We start from the raw sequence: 16,015 nt of genomic DNA, 5'->3' as shown, positions 1-16,015 counted from the left end.
CCGGGGGGGGGGGGGGGGGTCGGGCGTGGGTGGGGGGGGGGGGGGGGGGGGGGGCGTCCGGGGGTTTGGGCGGGGCGGCCGGGGGGGGGGGGGGAGGAGGGGGGGGCAACCCAAAGAATCAGATCACGGCGTGTGTTGATCTGCCATGGGCTGGGGTCCCTGGGAAGCCACGCTTGTGCTCTAGCCCTGTAACGTAGGGGCTGTTGTCACACCCATTTTAGTGAGGGGGGAGACCGAGGCTTGGGAAGGAGGGGGTCCTTGCCCAAGGTCACCCAGCAGACCAGGGGGTGATTCCAGGCAGTGCCGTCTGGATTAGCATAGCTCTGTCAGAGGTGTCCGTGACCTTGTTGCTCGAGGTCACGGCCATGGTGTGGATGAGGCGCCCGTAGCGAGCCAGGTAAGGCACCGGGGGTGTCTACGTGCTCCCGACAGAGCCGGTGAGGGGGAGCCATCCCTGCAATATGCAAACAGGGAAACAGGTTTGGAGAGGCAACATCACCTTTCCAGGCCCAGGCCGTGACTAAGGGGCAGAACCTGACAGCACCCTCTCGCTGCAAATCCCTCACTCCGCCATACGGGCCAGGGCTTCCCCTGAGCTCCCATATCCTCAGCTGTGTCACTTCACGGAGCAGTTTTGAGGGACCCTGTGCTGAGGTGCTCAGAACATAGTAGGTGACCGATAAGCCAGTTCCCTTCAGTTCGGCCAGGGTACCGAGCACCTGCTGTGGCCAGGGACCGATGCGCGGCCCTGCATCTTCACAGCCAACCGTGCGCATGAGCACATATCTGCGAACGCCTGGCCGTGTGCGCGAGTCTGCGTGTGTCTGCACGTCTGTGTGCATACATGCACACGCTAATGGGCTGTATGACGTAAGTGACACCAGAGGCCCCTCCCAGGCTGTGAAAGCCAGTGATGAATTTTATCGTGTGGTCCTGGGGAAGCCTCGGGCCCTTTCTGGGCCTCTTTCTCATCCTGGAAGGAAGGGCTCAGGCAGATCTCTAGGCTCCCTTCCATCCCAGGAGCCCTGCCTCATCATTTTGGGGTGTGCCCAGAACATTCACCTCACCTACTCTCACCCTCTCTGCATTGTAGGCATTTCATCCATGACTCTGAGCAAATGGTGCGCAGAGAGACTGAGGGGCCGTCTCCCGTTTACTTACAAGAAATTTTTTTTTTTAAGTTTATTCATTTGTTGTGAGAGAGAGACTGAGACAGCGTGAGTCAGGGGAGGGGTAGAGAGAGAGCAGCGCAGAGCCCGATGTGGAGCTTGAACTCACGAACCGTGAGATCATGACCTGAGCCGAAACCAAGGGTCGGACACTTAACCGACTGAGCCACCCAGGCGCCCCTATTTACCAGAAAGTTTTTTAACGACGCATTATGAAAAAGTTTCCAGGATACAGACAAGTAGAGTGTCCCCGTCACCTGGACTTCACATTTTGCTGTACGCTTGCTCTTACTTTGCTAATTTTTTTCTTAAATATTTAAGTCAGTGACAGACATCATGATGTTTTTACCTTTAAGTATTTGTTAGCATTTCTACAAACTGTAGGCATTTTTATTCACAGCAGTAATTCTGTGGTCACACTTAAAGCTAACAGTGGCTCCCCAGTGGCCTGGAGGCCACCGCAGATTTCCCTAATTTTCCCCAACATAGCAATCACAGTCTGTTCAGACTAGGATCCAATCAAGATACAAGCCCTGAGGGAGGGCTGGCTGGCTCAGTCGGTGAAGCACGCGACTCTTGATCTCGGGGTTGTGCGTTTGAGCCCCACGCTGGGCATAGAGGTTACTTAAAATTTAAACAGAAAAAAGAAAAAGAGACAAGTATCAAATTTAGTTATTTCTCATAAATCTGTCTTAAATCTGTAAAGAATTATCCCTTTATTCTGTGACCCTGGCTTTCACCCCAATTTTTTATTATGAAAAACTTCAAACATGAAGAGAACTTGTGAGAACAGTGCACACCTAAGCCCCGCCCCAGACCCTGCAGAGACCGTTAACACTGCTCTTCGCGCCCTCGTTGGCTTTGTTCTCTCAAACACACGCTTGCTCGGTTACTTGACGTAAGTTGCACACATCACAACGCTCCCCTCCCCCAAGTCCACCTGTACACATCTCATAAGACCGAGAACACGGCGCAAAACCACGGTGCCCCTGGGAAGATTCGGAATCTCTTCACAGTGTCGACTGGCTGTCCAGGCACCATGCAAACCACCCTCATCCACAGCTTTATTTGTGTGCCTTAAAGAAAAAAAAAAAATACAGTACAATCTAGGGCCACGGCTTAAATTTCATGAGGTCTTTGTCCCTGTTTGTGGCCTGGAAATAGCCCCCCACCCCCCACCCCCTCGCTCCCTGTTTTTGAAGAAGCCGGGAGGGTTTTGCCTTGAAAGGGTATCCCGCATTCTGGATTTGGCCATAGCTGCCTCGTGTCCTTTTTTTTGTTCCTCTGCCCTGTGAGCCGCCTGAGACATTTGGGCGCAACAATTTTCGCTAGAACGCTTGACAGCTGGTCTTGTGTGTTTGCTTATTTAATTTTTGTTAATGTTTATTTATTTTTGAGAGAGAGAGCACAAGCTGGGAAGGGGCAGAGAGAGAGGGACAGGATCAAAAGCAGGCTCTGTGCTGACAGGGCAGTGACAGCCTGATGTGGGACTCGAACTCACGAACCGTGAGATCTTGACCTGAGCCGAAGTCAGATGCATAACTGACTGAGCCACCCGGGCGCCCCTTGACGGCTGTTCTATCCACGTGGTGCGGCCTCGCATTCCACAGAATGGCAGTTATTGGTGTTTGTATGAACTTCCGGTCGGCGTCTCCCTGTCTCAGGTGCTCAGACCGCTCCTTGGGGAGACCCAGGTTTCACGGTGTCTCCCAGGATGGTTTCTGGAGACTTCTTTGTTCTGTGAGAAGCCTGAAGGGTGTCGGTGCTGCAGCAGGGGAAACTGAGGCTCACCGGGGTGGGTGTCAGCACAGAGCAGGACAAGAGCCCGGGTCTGGAGTCGTGTCTTCTGCTGCCTTGCTGCCACACACACCCCCTGCCCCCCGGTCACCTGGAGACCAAGGATGAGCTCGAGGGAGCAGAGACCCCAGGCCACGGCTGCAGGGCCCACACTTCCAGTGGAAGATGAGCGCCGTGGGGTGGCCCCTGCTGAGCCGACAGCTCAGCCCAGGACATGCCCTCCGTTTCCCCAGAGGATGCTGCCGTGAAGGGACGGCTGGTGGAGTGTCTGGAGACCGTGCTCAACAAGGCCCAGGAGCCGCCCAAGTCCAAGAAGGTCCAGCACTCCAACGCCAAGAACGCCATCCTCTTCGAGACCATTAGCCTCATCATCCACTACGACAGGTGCCTGCCTGGGGGCTGGGGCCCTAGACCCCTGCGTCCCAGGAGGACGGGTCTGGGGGTCGGGACTTCTATGTAAGAGGACGATGAAGCCATCCAGATTGGTGCGGGATCCCCTCCTGGAAAGCAGAATTCCCGAGTCTCTGCATGTGGGCCCAACGCCCAGATGTCTGCATCACCAGAGGGGCCGTGACGGGGGTGGAGGGCGAGAGTTAAGATCCGGGTCCTGAGGGTGATGTGGGATGGGTCGGCTGGGCCCGGGTCCTCCGGCCTCTCATGTGCGCCCACCTCCCCCGTCTCTGTTGCGCTCTCGCTGGCAGTGAGCCCAACCTCCTGGTGCGAGCCTGCAACCAGCTGGGCCAGTTCCTGCAGCACCGGGAGACCAACCTCCGCTACCTGGCCCTGGAGAGCATGTGCACGCTGGCCAGCTCCGAGTTCTCCCACGAGGCGGTCAAGACCCACATCGACACGGTCATCAATGCCCTCAAGGTACCACACGTCGGAGCTGGCCTGGGTCTCTGCTCCCGGGGAGAGGCGCGGGGCTCGGAGGCCGGCGCGGAGCCTGGACCATGCCCCGCCTGCTCTCCTCCCTCAGACGGAGCGGGACGTCAGCGTGCGACAGCGGGCGGCCGACCTCCTCTACGCCATGTGCGACCGGAGCAACGCCAAGCAGATCGTGTCGGAGATGCTTCGGTACCTGGAGACGGCCGACTACGCCATCCGCGAAGAGATCGTAAGTCCGGGGAGGAGCTGGGCGCCCGGATCCCACGGAGGCGGGGCCTGAGGTTCCGGAGTCCTGGGGTCTCCAGCCCGGGTGCGGTCATTCCACACTTTGCCCCGCGGGGGCGCGCGCGCGCACCCTCACCCGGCCTCCCTCCCTCCCTGGCCCGCAGGTCCTGAAGGTGGCCATCCTGGCGGAGAAGTACGCGGTAGACTACAGCTGGTACGTGGACACCATCCTCAACCTCATCCGCATCGCGGGCGACTACGTGAGTGAGGAGGTGTGGTACCGCGTGCTGCAGATCGTCACCAACCGCGACGACGTCCAGGGCTACGCGGCCAAGACCGTCTTCGAGGTCGGCACCCCCACCTCACCCGCACCGCGCGACGCCGAGGCAGAGGCAGGACAGCCGGGGCCGAGGGACCGGCCAGCCCGGGCCGCCATCCTGCTTCGTCCTGCTCAGAGCAGTGCCTGGGCCTCCCCGGGCCACCGGCGGGCCCCGGGGGCCGGTGTGGGGGTCGGCGGGGTGTCGTGTGCGGGCCACCCGGCGTGTGTGTGGTCACTGACCTCCGGGTCCTGGCCGGTTCCCACTCCCTTGCCCCGAGAAAGGCGGGACGCATGCCGTTGGAGATACCACCGGGGGGGGGGGGGGGCAGTCATGTGACCGGTCTGTGCCCCAGTTTTCCTATTACACCCCCACCCCCACACATACACACACATCATAGCAGGGTGAGAGTTCCACAGGTTCACGGGAGTCCGGCGCCCCAAGCAACCCTGAGTCTGGGTGCCTGCTCGTCACTGTCGTCACCCGCCCTGTCCCTGCCTTTGCAGGCGCTCCAGGCCCCAGCCTGCCACGAGAACATGGTGAAGGTCGGCGGCTACATCCTCGGGGAGTTTGGGAATCTGATTGCTGGGGACCCCCGCTCCAGGTGAGAGGAGGGGTGAGCACCCGGCACTTCGAGCAGTCCGGGGCTCGGGGGACCCAAAGAGTCCCAGGGTCGGTGGCGACGGGGCTCCCAGGAGCCTCTGGGACGGGGTGTCTCGTGATGGCCGCCGCTGGGTGGCCTCCGCGGGGGGGGGGGGGCAGCAGGGCCCCGGGCGGGGAGGGGCGCACCCGCTGACGCGCCCCGCTCCCCGCAGCCCCCCGGTGCAGTTCTCTCTGCTGCACTCCAAGTTCCACCTGTGCAGCGTGGCCACGCGGGCCCTGCTGCTGTCCACCTACATCAAGTTCATCAACCTGTTCCCGGAGACCAAGGCCACCATCCAGGGCGTGCTGCGGGCGGGCTCCCAGCTGCGCAACGCTGACGTGGAGCTGCAGCAGCGCGCCGTCGAGTACCTCACGCTCAGCTCGGTGGCCAGCACGGACGTCCTGGTCAGAGCGCCGGCCCCCGCGCGCCCCTCCCGCACCCCTGAGCCTTGGCCACCCTCTCCTCCGCCACCGAGCCGTCCCTGACCCGCCCTCGCCCTCCCGCCCCACAGGCCACGGTGCTGGAGGAGATGCCGCCCTTCCCCGAGCGCGAGTCGTCCATCCTGGCCAAGCTGAAACGCAAGAAGGGCCCCGGGGCCGGCAGCGCCCTGGACGATGGCAGGAGGGACCCCAGCAGCAATGACGTCAACGGGGGCGTGGAGCCCACCCCTAGCACTGTGGTGAGTCCCTCGGCCAAAGGGGGGGGGGGGCGGGGCGGGGCCTGCCGGGCACTGCCCCTTCTCACCTCCACCTGCACCTTCCCTGCAGTCAACGCCCTCGCCCTCCGCCGACCTCCTGGGGCTGCGGGCAGCCCCTCCCCCAGCCGCACCCCCAGCGACCTCGGGTGCGGGGAACCTCCTGGTGGACGTCTTCTCCGACGGCCCGGCTGCCCAGCCCGGCCTGGGGCCCACGCCCGAGGAGGCCTTCCTCAGGTACTACCTGCCTGGGCCCCGGGCCGCCCCTTTTCCTTCTGCCCCCTCACAGCCCCTTCCTCCCTCCCTGTCCCTGTGCCTCTGTCGCCCTGGCTGCCACTTCCCCGGGCCTCCTCTCTCCCTCTGGCCACTCTGTACTCTTGGCTGACCCTGGCCACACTGTGTCCTCCTTCCCCGTAGCCGTGTCTCAGCCTGCTTTTCCTTCTCTCTTTTCCCTCCTCTCTCTTTCTGTCTCCGGCCCTCTGCTGCCTCTCTGGGATTGGCTGCCTGCCACGCCTGTCTTCTCTTGTCTGCTCTGGGATTGGATGGCCCAGCGAGCTGGAGCCGCCTGCCCCTGAGAGCCCCATGGCTTTGCTGGCTGACCCAGCTCCAGCTGCTGAGTAAGGGGTGGCCTCAGGGTTGGGGGGCAGATTTGCGGCCCCTGGGAGGAATAGGGGACTTCGAGCCCTTATCAAGGGGTTCCTGACGAGCTGCAGAGGCCGGGATTTGGAGGGGAGTGAAAGCCGGGGTCCTCTGATACGGGGGCAGGGGTGGGGGCACACACCAGTGTCCTGTTCCCATGAGAGACAGTCACCAGTCTGATTCTGGGGTCCTTTGGGGGGAATCTCGTTATGTGGATTCTGGGGTTCTGTCCTTTTGGGGGCTCCTGTCTCCCACCTTTAGCTCTGGGTCTTCTCCTCTAGCCCCCCAGCCTCTTCCCATCTCACTGCTTTCTCCGCCTTGCAGCCCAGGTCCTGAGGACATCGGCCCGCCCATCCCAGAAGCGGATGAGCTGCTGAATAAGTGAGTCAGGGGAGGGCTCAGGGAGGGGAGTGGGGACAGGTGGGGAGCACGGGGAAGGGCCTCGTCGACAGGCACTCCTGGCCTCCTGAGCTGCCCACCACCCCACCCAGGTTCGTGTGCAAGAACAATGGGGTCCTGTTTGAGAACCAGCTGCTGCAGATTGGAGTCAAGTCCGAGTTCCGGCAGAACTTGGGTGTGTCTGGTGCTGGGGGCGGGGTGGTTGGGCTGTGGGGATGGGGTTTCGGTGACCCCTGGGCTTGGGTGGTACCTGGAGAGGAGGCTGAAGGACCTCAGCTGGAACCCTGCCCCTCCCCACCCTGCGCAGGCCGCATGTATCTGTTCTATGGCAACAAGACATCTGTGCAGTTCCAGAACTTCTCGCCCACTGTCGTCCACCCCGGCGACCTCCAGACTCATATCCTTCCGGCCCGGCCCCGCCCCCTCCCCTGAGCCTGGCCCCTCCAGGCCTGCCTTCCTGGCCACTGGGAAGCAGATGGACCCAGGTCCAGAGCCCTGTTCGGTCGTCTTACTTGAAAGCCTAAGCACCTGGTGACTTTGAGGCTTAGTGTCTGTGATGCCGGGGCGGGCCTCTTCTCCCCAGGACAGCCTGCAGACAGGGAAGCGATGGGGTAGGTATGCCTCAGCTTGTCTCTGTCAGGCCTCTTTGACCTCGTCCTCCAAGGAGCTCCACACCCATGATTCCAGTACCTCCTGCGCCCAAGAGCCAGGCCTGGGGGTCTCGATGCTGACCAGAGCCCTCTTGTGTCACCTGAGCCCGTCACTTTGCCTCTGTGAGCCTTCCCGTCCCCTTCTCATAGTGTTGTTTTGAAGATCGGTGTCGTTGGAAAACTCTGGAAGGGTGGCTGGCATAAAGGAAAGGGTCAGTCCCCTCTCCTTTCTCTGATAGTGGTTTGCACGCCCATGAAACTACAGGGGTTAGACCCCAAAGCTATGAGGACCTTTTCAGTCCGTTGCCTCATGCATCGACGTTTCCAGAGAACTCCCGTAGGCTCAGCTCTGTGCTGGGCATGGGGGGGGGGGGGGGAAGGGCGAGAGACGCGTAAGACCCCATCCTTGCCAACTTGAAGGGAGACGTGGTAACGCTGCCGGTTTTTCGTGCACCTACCATGTGCCAGACACACTGATAAGTGCTTGTCCTGGATTATCTCATTGAATGCTGAGGACACTGTCCATTTTGCAGATGAGGCTTAGGAGGTAAAGTTGCTTGCCCATAGTCACCGAGGTGGTAAGATCCAGGATTCAAACTCAGGTCAGCCATCACAGCCCCGGAAGGGCTTCCAGCCCGGTGGGGTGCGACATGCCATAATGGAGGTCGCTGAGCCCATGGTAGAAAGCCAGAGTAGGCACCCAGGCGGTGGTCGGAGGTCTCACTTAGGAGGGACTTGGGGCCTTGTGGTAGGAGTCCGGGATGGCGGGACCAGCTCCTCAGAGGCCTGCAGGCTGGGGCCGCGGGGAGAGTTCAGGACCATCAAGGGTTCATGGCCACGACCGCCGGGGCCGCCGCCTCTTTCCGGCTTCCTTGACCACAGGCGGGCACAGCTGGCGGTGCAGACCAAGCGCGTGGCCGCGCAGGTGGACGGCGGGGCGCAGGTGCAGCAGGTGCTCAACATCGAGTGTCTGCGGGACTTCCTGACGCCCCCGCTCCTATCCGTGCGCTTCCGGTGAGTCTGAGTCTGGCGGGGCACTGCCGAGCCAGCGGGCACGGTCTCCTGGATGGGGGCGGGGCCTGATGGAGCCCTCCTTGCCACCCCTCCCCCTAGGTACGGGGGCGCCCCCCAGTCCCTCACCCTGAAGCTCCCCGTGACCATCAACAAGTTCTTCCAGCCCACGGAGATGGCGGCCCAGGACTTCTTCCAGCGCTGGAAGCAGCTGAGCCTGTGAGCAGCGGGGGGCGGAGCCACAGCCACATCTGGGGAGGGGGTGGGGCCTTGACTTGACCTGACTTGACTTTGAACTGACCTGACTTGAACTTCCTTCCCCCCCCCCCATCCCCAGCCCCCAACAGGAGGCTCAGAAAATCTTCAAAGCCAACCACCCCATGGATGCGGAAGTCACTAAGGCAAAAGTGAGTGACCACTGAGCAAGACAGGAGAGGGGCCCCTAATTCGGATCTGGGGAACCGTGCCCATTTTTCTGTGCCTCTGTTTTCCCCTCTGTAAAGCGGGGCCGGTTCCCACTGGCAAGGGTTTTGGGGAACTGGCTCACTACGGCCTGGTTGCTGCCGGATCGGCACCCTCTGATGGCTCCCCTTCTCTCGCCCCAGCTCTTGGGGTTTGGCTCTGCTCTCCTGGACAATGTGGACCCGAACCCCGAGAACTTCGTGGGGGCTGGAATCATCCAAACGAAAGCCCTGCAGGTGGGCTGTCTGCTCCGGCTGGAGCCCAATGCCCAGGCTCAGGTGAGTGGTGGTCTGGGAGGCGTCACCCCCTGCCTGGTTGTACGTTCTCTGTGTCCCTGTGTTCTCTATGCGCTGTCTTCCTCTCCCCTTCCCTCCTGATTTTCACCTCTCCGCATCTCCCCACTTCTGGTTCTGGCTTTTGACCTTTCACCCTCTACCTCCTGTGTCGCTTCCATTCCTGCCTCTCGTCCCTTCGATCACCTTTCTGGTCCCTTTGCCCCTTTTCTCTCGTCTCCCTTATATCCTCCTCTCCCGGGCTCTCCGACCCCTCTGCCTCCTCCCTGAGTCCACGCCATCATGTCCCCCACCCAGATGTACCGGCTGACCCTGCGCACGAGCAAGGAACCCGTCTCCCGTCACCTGTGTGAGCTGCTGGCCCAGCAGTTCTGAGCCCTGGACTCTGCCCCCGGGGATGTGGCCGGCGCCGGGCAGCCCCTAGGACTGAGGCAGCTTTGGTGGATGGGGCAGGGAGGGGACCTCCATTGGTGACAGGGAAGACCCCAGGGGTGGGGGGATGCCTGGGACCTTCCTCCGGCCTTTTGTATTTTTATTTTTGTTCATCTGCTGCTGTTTACATTCTGGGGGGTAAGGGGGAGCCCCCTCCCTCCCTTTCCCCCCTAAGCACAGAGGGGAGAGGGGCCAGGGAAGCGGGCGCCTCCTCCCCTCCCACCCCACCCCATCGTAGCCCCTCCCGCCCCCTCCCCGTCCAGGGGCTGTGTATTATTGTGAGCGAATAAACAGAGAGACGCTAACAGCAGTGTCCGTGTTCATGGCTCAGGCCGAGGGGTCAGAGGAGCGGGGTGAGAGCGTGGAGAGTGTGGGTGGCCAAGCTCCGCAGCCCATGGGTGGGGCTCTGGGCGGACACCAGCAGCAGCAACCGCCGTGGCCCCAACTGCAGGGCCACCAGCCGCCATCCTGTGCCTGGCTCCTCGGGCCCAGACACCAGGTAGCAGGCTCTCGGCACCTGGGCCCTCTGGGCTGCATCCTCCACCTTGTCCTCTGGTGTCCCCGGCTCTGGAGGAAGGACAGGAAGGGCCAAGGTGGCCAGTGCGGCCTGGGCAACTAGAACGCCAACCCGCAGGAGCGACGCCACATCCCGGGCCTAAATTCGACTCCTGATGGGTGGGGGCCTCATGGCTCCAGCCGGCTGTCCGCTGACTGAAGAAGGCCATGGAGTTCACCGCCCCCCCTCCTTCCCAGCCAGCCGACGCCCCCTCTTCCCTGTGGATACTGTGTGCAGCCCGGGACAAGCCGCTTAGCAATACAGACCACAGACACACAGGTCACCCCTACCCGGTACCAGGCATGGGGCTCCCTTCTAACCCTACCAAGGACCCCGCTCCACTTGACACGCGGGAAGTGGGGGGGGGGCGGGGAGGGACAGTCCTCTGTCCCTCCCAAGTAGAGCCCTTTACCATCTTGCTACATTCATCGGGATCTTCACTGGGGTTGTAGAATCATCCTAGGTCCCTTCCTTTGTCTCTGTAGGGCCTCGTGGGTTGCAAGACAACTTTCCCTTCCTAATCCAGGCTCCGCGGGATGCCCCCCACCCCCGGCGGGGGGGGCGGGGGGGGCAAAAACTGCTGACAAAGCCTGTACTTTGAGCGATTCAGTGGTGCGTGTGGGTATGGGAACCAGTCTGCCTGTGTGTGAACGCCGGCTCTCTGCTGCTTATCAGCTGAGCCTCTGTTTCCGCATCTGTACTATGGGAATGAGGATATAACAGGCGATATGCCTCACCTATGAGGATGAAGTGAATCATTACGTACATGAGCCCTCGGCAAGAGATTCAGTGTCAGTGTTAACTACCAGGATTGCCCAGTAGATTCTGCAGTCTGGAGGCTGGGACCTCCCCGCCCCTCCCCATCAGTGTGGATGCCCCGTCCTCCCCGCTGTGATCTGAGACTCGCTGTCCCCGAAGTGTGCGAAGCAGGCACTTTCGGCCGCTGACCTGGTGGTGGGAAGTGCGTGGCGGTGACCAACGAGTAGAAGGAGCGGAGGAGGCGCCTGCGCTGCTCAGGAGAAGGCTCTGGAGGGGGAAGAGAGACCAGGTGACCGAGAGTTCCTCCACGGCCCACGCCCCTCCTAGCCCCGCCCTCGCCAGTCACCTTGATCCCCAGAGGGCTCCACGGTGAAGAGGCAACGTTTCAATTCCAGGTGGAGGAGCAGCAGCCTGCGAGAAAGGGGGTGTCACGGGCCGGGGAAGAGGGGATGAGGGCCCCCCAACCCACGCGCCCGACCAAACCCTACCCGAGGACGTCCACGTGCAGGGGGAAGCCAGCGGGCAGCGCTCGGGGTCCCAGCGGCACGCAGGTCCGCAGCGGGTCTAGCACTGGCTGCCACCAGCGGTCCAGAAGCTGAGGCAGGGCCGGTGGGCGAGATCAGGGGCGGGCACTAGGGGAGGGGGCGTGGGCAGGGAAGAGAGGAGGGGCCCACGAGGGCGGAGGACAGAGGGGACCAAGGAGGGGATGAGAGCGAAAGAGGGACGGGGCTGGCGTGAAGGCGATTGGAACGCAGTCCACAGGAGGCGGGGCCTACAGGAGGGGCGGGGCTGACGGAGAGCGGGTCCAGTGCGGAGAGAGCGCCGGCGGGGCGAGGTGGTGAGGGGGGACAGGGGCCCGCGGCAGAGGGTGTAACGGGGGAAAAGCGGGGACACGCCCGGATTCACCTGTGGATCCAGCTGGCTGAGGGGGGGGCGCGGCCCGCAGAGCAGACACAGCTCCAAGCCCGGCAGCAGCGTCAGGGTCAGAAGCCGGTGCGGGACCTGAAGCGGGGCGCGGGATGGGCCGGCCGGAGCCCCGCCCCTCCCCACCGAAGCCCCGCCCCCTCACGTCTCGGCCCCTTCGTCCCTTCTAGCTCGCCCACCGCAGGCGCAGAGCCCCGCAACTCACCGTGGGACTCCCGTGTGGCAGGTACACCGGGTAGTCGCGAGCGGCCTGAGGCGGCAAGGACCCCACCAGCCAGGGGAGCAGCACGGCCTCCGGCGTCCCCAGCCGCCACCAGCTCTCTGTTGCTGCGACCACCCGGCCCGACACGACCAGGCTGCCAAAGGCCGTGCCTGCTGCCTCAGCGAACCCAGAGAGGGCTTCCTGGATAAGGCAGGCAGGCCGAGTCAGGAGTCAGGGGACACAAGCAGGGGCAGCGACGATTTTCCCAGGTGGGCCAGGGGTGTGAAGAAACTGGCATGCTCGCCTGCCTCACCCTCCCGGGGCCTGGGTTCCTTCCCCTTCACATGCAGGTACCATCCCCAAGTCACATTGTAAAGTGAGATTAAACAGGTAACGTGCCTGCTCCCTGGCCTGACAACGTGCTACTTAAGCTACCGGTTACAACAGCCCAGTGGCGGCTTATTGAATCCTACTACGTGCCGAGTAGGCGCAATCGACAGCCTACTCCAGCTCAGAGAGGTCAGTCTGCCTGCCCAGAGTCCCTCTGCTGGGAGGCGGCCATGCCAGGTGACTCAACAAGAGCCGTAGTTAAGGAAGGATAGATAGAGATCCACTGGCAAAAGGACCAGCATGTGCCAAAGCAAGGAAGTTGGGAAGCTGTTGGGATTCGTGGGAGCCACGAGGCTGCTGGGCGAAGGCGGACTGTGGAGTTAGCAGAGGTCAGGGTGAGCTCGTTGGTGGGTTTCAGATCCCACAGGTCCTCAAACACCAGGCTGAGGGCATGGAAGCTGGTCCTGGGGGCGATGAAAGCCACCGGAGGGCTGTGAGCTGGGGAGGGGCGGGGTCAGCCCTGGGTGTAGAAAGACCCTTCTGGGGCCAAGTGGGGGGTTGGGGTTGGCCCAGAGGATGGGAAGAGGTTGAGGCAAAGGCCCGGGGGTAAGAGGATCAGGACTAAGCCAGGGCCACAGTGACAGGTTCAAGGGTTCCCAGGCATCCTCAGTACCTGCAGGAGAGACACCTCTGGAGGAACCACACAGTCCACACACTGGGTCAGGTCCCCGATGCGCTCAGAGTCCCCCAGGAAACTGTCAACGAGGCGGTAACTGGCCTAGCAGAGGGGAGAAGGAAGGGGCTTAAGGACCCGGATGGCCCCCACATCTGCCGCCTCCCCTTCAGAAAACTAGCCCCGCGGAGCCTAGCTCTGGGGTCAGATGACCAGGCCGCCGCAGAGGCTGCTGGGAACTGTAGTTCCCAAATATCAGCGACGGGGCAAGCTAACTTTCATCCTCACGTCCTGAAGCCTCACCCTCAACTCCTTCTTCAGCCTCTCTACGTTGCGGATATTGGTCAGTTCTTCAAGCCCCACAAGAAGAACCTGGAAGAAGCAAATAAGAGAGGAGGGGCTGGGGATCTGGACTCCTGGTGTGAGGGAGGAGGATGCTGAGAACTCAGGTTCCTGGGTTCGGGGAAGAGGGCTAGGGAGTCTCACCATGGCCCCAAACACCATCTGGAGTAGTCTCTCCAGCCTCAGCTCCGAGGTGCCCTCCTCAGATGACAGAACAATGAGCGTGATGCTGTGAGAAAGGGGGCCAAGAAGCGAGAATGAGTCCAGGCCTCAGAAACAGGGCAGTGACTCGATCTTCTGCCGGCTACATCTTCTGCCAGCTAGCACAACCCGCTTCTCGTACAGAGAAACGCAGGGATCAGAGAGGGTAACTGGCTTGACAGAGATTCCACAGCCAAGTAAACAGCTGGCCGTGGAGGCCATCTTCGACAGGGGCTATCATCCGGGCCCTGGGCCTGCCCCCAAGCTACCACGTGGAGACCTGTCATGGAAGTTTTTCCACACCACGGTCGTGTCCTCGGTCCTTGCAGAGCTCAGCTGCACCTCGAGATTCTGCCCAAACATGTGTACTCCATTGAGAGAGCCGATGACCGAGAACGGGAGCTGGGGAAAAGTTGGGGACATTAGACGGGAGCCCCCAAACCCCTCCACCTTGGGACCCAAGTGTCCGGGGCCCCAGCCCCCTCCTCTTTCTGGATCCCCTGGCCCCTCCTCTTCTGGGAACCAGGATTATTGGTCCATTCATTACACTCGTGGCCCCCTAACTAAACTCAACTCTGAAATTTCTCCAGACCCTACTCCCTTGCCGACCCAGAGTCCACGTGCCCAGCCCCCTTCTATTTTGGAGATCCAGGCGTCCAGGGCCCCACCTGCTGGCGGGCCGGGGCGCCGCCGCGGCTGCTTCTGCAGAACAAGGGGACTCCGCTGGAGGCCGCGAGGCAGAGCAGATGCACGGTGCCCTCCGTCCCCTCCTCGCCCATTCGGAACCCCCTCCGGTCCCCTCGTGGGGGCAGTCAGTGACCACCTTGGGACATGCCCATAGTCACGCCAAGTCGGCAGGCCGGTCGGCCATCCGAAGCCACCAGAGGGAGAGATGGGGAGCTGATTGGTAGAGAGGTAAATTCCCGCCTTCTCCATCCAACTCAAACCCACCCTCAGTCTCTATTCTAGCACCTCCCCCAAGCCCCGTTAGTTTCTCTTCCGCCCCCGCCGGAAGTCACATACCCCTAACAAAGATGGCGCCTCTGGGGCTTGCAGTGCTTCGTAGTTTCTCCCTGAAATAGTTCGGCTGACTCCATTTATTTAGAGAAGAGAATGAAGCGCCCGGCTTGAAGGTAGTGACGGCGCCCAGGCGTTGTCTAGCAAGCGTCAGGTAGGCTAGGATGTTTTACATTCTAAAGTGATAAGCAGCTGTGCCCGACTCAAAGATGGTGACGGTGCCGGGGCGTTGCCTAGCAACCCCGCGTTGCGTCTAATTTCCAGGCTAAGACTGTATAGAACTGTGCCCCACTCAAAGATGGCCGCATGACGAATCTCGAGCAAAGCCGAGAAAAATACCATCTCCCCCTTCCCTCTCGCGGATGGTTTGGTCCGGCGAACGTTGCCTAGTAACCACCAAAGGAGAAGGTTGTTTTTGTTGTTGGAAAAAGAAAGACGAAATCCTTTATTTTCCAGAATCACAAAAATAACCTTATTTTTCTAATAAATTTATACACGCTGGTGTAGCACGCCGAACGTGAAAATACCCCCCACTTTCCCGAGATAAAAGGTTGACATTTAACACAAAATATTCACCCATTGTTGACAAATATGATCACTGTGCTAATGTTGCCTTCAAACTTTTTTTTCTCCTCAGACCGCATAAATACGCCGTTTTTGTATAAATGTCTTTTGATAATCAACATTACGGATGTAAGCAGATCGATTTAGCCAATCCTGTATTGACATACATCCGTTTCTTTCTTCTGTGTGTTTAAAGTAAACTGATAAAGTAGAATTTCATTTAGTTATGAATTTAATCAACTAGAACTTTTTTGCTTTGTAAGAACAGTGGCCTGCATGCGCCCAAATGTATTTGCAAAATATATAGTAATGTTAAAAAACATTTGTTTCCTGAAAACCTGTTTTGCCTGCATTCTGGATTTGATGTTTAGTAGCTGATACGAAATATATTAAGAGGTTTATTCTCACACTAAATTACATCAAACTTCTAGAGGAATAAACATACATAAAATAATAAATGAAGTAAAATATCAGTTTCTCCCTGCCGTTCTATGAATTTTCTTCAGTCCATATTTATTTTTAAAAATTTTTAATGTTTATTTATTTTTGAGAGAGAGAGGCAGAGCTTGAGTGGGGGAGGGGCAGAGAGAGAGGGAGACACAGAATCCAAAGAAGGCTCCAGACCCCAAGCTGTCAGCACAGAGCCCGATGCCGGGCTTGAACTCGTGAACCCTCAGAATCATGACCTGAGACGAAGTCAGATGCTCAACCGACTGAACCATCCAGGCGCCCCAATCCATACATATTTATTATGACTTCTGATTTATTTCTACAATCTTATTTTAATATTTCTTATTGTCCTGCTTTTTTAATGCTTTTATTCCTCCTTTC

At 60.0% G+C, this 16,015-nt stretch overlaps 2 protein-coding genes across 5 annotated transcripts in view; one reads left to right on the top strand and one right to left on the bottom strand.

Annotated features, from left to right (window-relative positions):
• Window positions 1-9,729, top strand: part of AP2A1 (adaptor related protein complex 2 subunit alpha 1) — a 30,917-nt gene extending 21,188 nt beyond the window's left edge. Inside the window, exons 8-24 of one of the 2 annotated variants that reach the window (XM_049620771.1) lie at window positions 3,200-3,350; window positions 3,668-3,836; window positions 3,943-4,080; window positions 4,241-4,423; window positions 4,900-4,997; window positions 5,209-5,440; window positions 5,548-5,715; window positions 5,804-5,967; window positions 6,282-6,347; window positions 6,694-6,750; window positions 6,861-6,943; window positions 7,076-7,155; window positions 8,299-8,432; window positions 8,532-8,648; window positions 8,767-8,836; window positions 9,035-9,169; window positions 9,482-9,729. In XM_049620771.1, coding sequence (XP_049476728.1) covers window positions 3,200-3,350; window positions 3,668-3,836; window positions 3,943-4,080; window positions 4,241-4,423; window positions 4,900-4,997; window positions 5,209-5,440; window positions 5,548-5,715; window positions 5,804-5,967; window positions 6,282-6,347; window positions 6,694-6,750; window positions 6,861-6,943; window positions 7,076-7,155; window positions 8,299-8,432; window positions 8,532-8,648; window positions 8,767-8,836; window positions 9,035-9,169; window positions 9,482-9,559 — 2,123 coding nt within the window. In that variant the 3' untranslated portion in view covers window positions 9,560-9,729. The remainder of the gene's footprint in view (window positions 1-3,199; window positions 3,351-3,667; window positions 3,837-3,942; window positions 4,081-4,240; window positions 4,424-4,899; window positions 4,998-5,208; window positions 5,441-5,547; window positions 5,716-5,803; window positions 5,968-6,281; window positions 6,348-6,693; window positions 6,751-6,860; window positions 6,944-7,075; window positions 7,156-8,298; window positions 8,433-8,531; window positions 8,649-8,766; window positions 8,837-9,034; window positions 9,170-9,481) is intronic. The other variant, XM_049620773.1, reaches the window with a different exon arrangement.
• A 99-nt stretch (window positions 9,730-9,828) lies between these two features.
• FUZ (fuzzy planar cell polarity protein) lies at window positions 9,829-15,133 on the bottom strand. 3 transcript variants are annotated; one of them, XM_049620775.1, is made up of 11 exons: window positions 14,627-15,133; window positions 13,884-14,005; window positions 13,547-13,631; window positions 13,364-13,432; window positions 13,061-13,165; window positions 12,061-12,258; window positions 11,838-11,933; window positions 11,420-11,526; window positions 11,278-11,342; window positions 10,939-11,198; window positions 9,829-10,183 (listed from the first exon to the last, which is right to left on the bottom strand). In XM_049620775.1, exons 2-10 carry the CDS (start codon window positions 13,964-13,966, stop codon window positions 10,975-10,977), a joined length of 1,032 nt encoding a protein of 343 aa, XP_049476732.1. In that variant the 5' UTR covers window positions 13,967-14,005; window positions 14,627-15,133; the 3' UTR covers window positions 9,829-10,183; window positions 10,939-10,974. The 3 variants fall into 3 exon arrangements, with proteins under 3 accessions (XP_049476732.1, XP_049476731.1, XP_049476733.1); XM_049620774.1 differs by lacking the exon at window positions 14,627-15,133 and adding an exon at window positions 14,272-14,602; XM_049620776.1 differs by lacking the exon at window positions 14,627-15,133 and adding an exon at window positions 14,272-14,596 and having other exon boundaries at window positions 11,121-11,198.
• Window positions 15,134-16,015: the final 882 nt, after the last annotated feature.

The sequence above is a fragment of the Panthera uncia genome (genome assembly GCF_023721935.1).
Source record: "Panthera uncia isolate 11264 chromosome E2 unlocalized genomic scaffold, Puncia_PCG_1.0 HiC_scaffold_19, whole genome shotgun sequence".
NCBI classification, from domain to species: Eukaryota; Metazoa; Chordata; class Mammalia; order Carnivora; family Felidae; genus Panthera; species Panthera uncia.
The sequence above is the reverse complement of the archived record's forward strand: the minus strand, read 5'-3'. Positions and strand labels throughout refer to the sequence as shown.